Source organism: Etheostoma cragini, chromosome 11, assembly GCF_013103735.1.
Source record: "Etheostoma cragini isolate CJK2018 chromosome 11, CSU_Ecrag_1.0, whole genome shotgun sequence".
NCBI classification, from domain to species: Eukaryota; Metazoa; Chordata; class Actinopteri; order Perciformes; family Percidae; genus Etheostoma; species Etheostoma cragini.
Window position 1 is genome coordinate 6,417,365 of NC_048417.1, and position 2,500 is coordinate 6,419,864.

General features: G+C 40.4%; 1 protein-coding gene across 1 annotated transcript in view; it reads left to right on the forward strand.

Annotated features, from left to right (window-relative positions):
• man1a2 (mannosidase, alpha, class 1A, member 2) overlaps positions 1-2,500 on the forward strand; it is a 121,841-nt gene that overhangs the window by 94,938 nt on the left and 24,403 nt on the right. The window contains exon 7 of the mRNA XM_034884979.1: positions 22-116. Coding sequence (XP_034740870.1) covers positions 22-116 — 95 coding nt within the window. The remainder of the gene's footprint in view (positions 1-21; positions 117-2,500) is intronic.

Consider the following 2,500-nt stretch of genomic DNA (forward strand, 5'->3'; position numbering starts at 1 on the left):
TCTCTCTCTCTCTCTCCCCAGGTATTCAAGCTGAAGGCGGTCCAGCTAGCTGAGAAGCTGCTTCCTGCCTTCAACACCCCCACAGGAATCCCCTGGGCTATGGTCAACCTTAAGAGGTCAGTGACACTGCCACTCCCCTTCATCCAGTAGCTTACCTGAGATATATAAGAAGGGAAATTCAAAATCAGATCACCGAGCAGCCAGAAACAAACTACTTTTTCTTGAATACACTGAATAACACGCAGTCATTAGACTGCGTGGGTTTGTAAAAACTGTACTTACACCTTCATCATTATCATTACATAATTTGGTGCCCTCATGTAACTCCCAATGCAGCTTCACTCAATTTTAACTTTTAAAGAAGTTGAAAAACCGACCATATCTGTGTGAGAGTATGGCTTGAAGTCGTCAGGGTGAAATTGTCTTTTAAACTGACGGCAAAAAAGTCTTCCAGAAAAGAGAATTCCATTTAATTTCAAGATGTAGCTTTGTTGTTTGGAAATTTAAAGTGCTGTCAGTAGCAAGAAAAATGAAAACAAGCGGTGCTGCCTTCACAGTGTTATCCTCCTGCTAGCGTTAGCACTCAGCAGGCTCAAACAGGGCACGTTTTAAACGTGATTCCTTCCACAGCGAATCTGACTGCAGAAGTGACAGAAAGGCATGGAAGTTGTGTTAATCCATACCTCTGTTTATTTCCTGTATTTCTCATAAGTCCAAATTAGTTGATTGTCGAACTCATATTCCATCCAATATTCCAAAATGTATTTTTTCAACACCAACAATTAGGTACACATAGGTAACTAAGCAACAGTGAGCTCTTGAACTTTTGACCTGCTGCAGCCGGCAGCTCTGCTCTGCCAATACATTTTTTGTCTCAGTGCATGCATTGTTTTAGTTTGGTGCAACACCGGCAACGCCGCCGCTAGCTAGCTTAGCATAGTGAATGGAATCCTATGTTGCTGGTTAGCATGTTGGGAGTAAAAGTGAGTCAAAAAAAAAATTAGTTTTTGTGGCTTGCGTATTAACAACAAGTACAAATAGCTATGCAGAGTTAGACTAGACAGTTTCCGAGGCGGATATTGATTTTGGACAATTTGGCTGTGCGTCCACCCAATATAGTCCCAAATCAATATCTGGTGTTTCACCTGACTATACCAATGCATGCACTGAGACTAAAAATGCATTGGCCCACCTATCTACAGCTAGTGGAGACTATGATGCCCTGTTTTAAAAAAAAAACGGTGGCAGGTTCCTTTAATCTAAACACACGTATAACACATCTGTCTCTTTTTGAGCATGTGCACCACTTCCTCCTCACACACACACACACACACACACACACACACACACACACACAACTAACAACACACACACACACACACACAAGTAGCAACCCATTAATGTTATATGCACTCATGTAAAATTAAGGCAGTTCCAGACGCCTCCTGTGTCACATATGGTCATGTGTAAATGTGTGCAAGACAAACTCCTGAACTGGTGGTGAACTGGTGGCAGCCGTCTCTCCAGCACCAACACCGTGTGCTTTGTTTAACTAGAATAAAAAGTAGATTTTCTGGTTTGTTGGTGTTATAAAAATGAAGCTTAAGTGCATCTGTGAAAATGTCTTACATTTAGAGGGCATTACTTTAGCATTCAGGTTGCTGTGATATGTATATCCTTGACCAAACCTACACATTTTTTATTTGAAAATCAAACCACAGGTTACTTCAAGTTGCAGTTGTCAAGATTCATGTTTTTGATCTTCTTTTCTTCATTTCACTTTTTTCTCTATTTTAAATGATAAAAGTTTATTTGCAGATTTCTTATATTTAGTTGTATATTATTTTCAAGACCCTATTTCATTTCAGAGATAGTAACGATAAAGCTAGGCCAGAATCTTGACAGCGAGACATCTCAGAACCAAAAGTATGTGTTTAGTCATCAGTCCATATCAAAAACCCTTTCAGCCCCTGCGGATACAATATGATCATTTTGTTAATGTGACAGTTGAGACATGTATTACTCTTTAATATTATAATAATTGTAGAATTATAATATTTGTTTCTTTTTCCAAGCCCCTCTCTCTCTCCCCGTCTTTCTGTCTTCTGCTCCCTCACACCAATCTCTCACCCTCCACAGTCAGCTCTGTTCTCTTGTCTCGCCGTCTTCATCACTTCATCACTTTTTGGTGGAATTTTTGGAAACTGTGCTTTGATGAGACTAATGGCAAGCTTAGACAACATCAGGTCATTCATAGGTTACACTTCCGGGGCCAAGAATATTCGGCCTGTCTCTGATAACCAAACCTGTTCATTTACAGTATATGCAAGTCTACAGATTCAGGAAATCTAGACAGCTGTATGACAAGGGAATGTTTTGTCTCAGGACTGTCTCCTTTTGGAGGTCGGTGGGCCTGCCACACTTAAGCATACTACCAGAGAGCTAGATAGGCTAAACTAGGCTTTAACATCTGTGTTTAGGCGGCTGCAATATCTTTGTT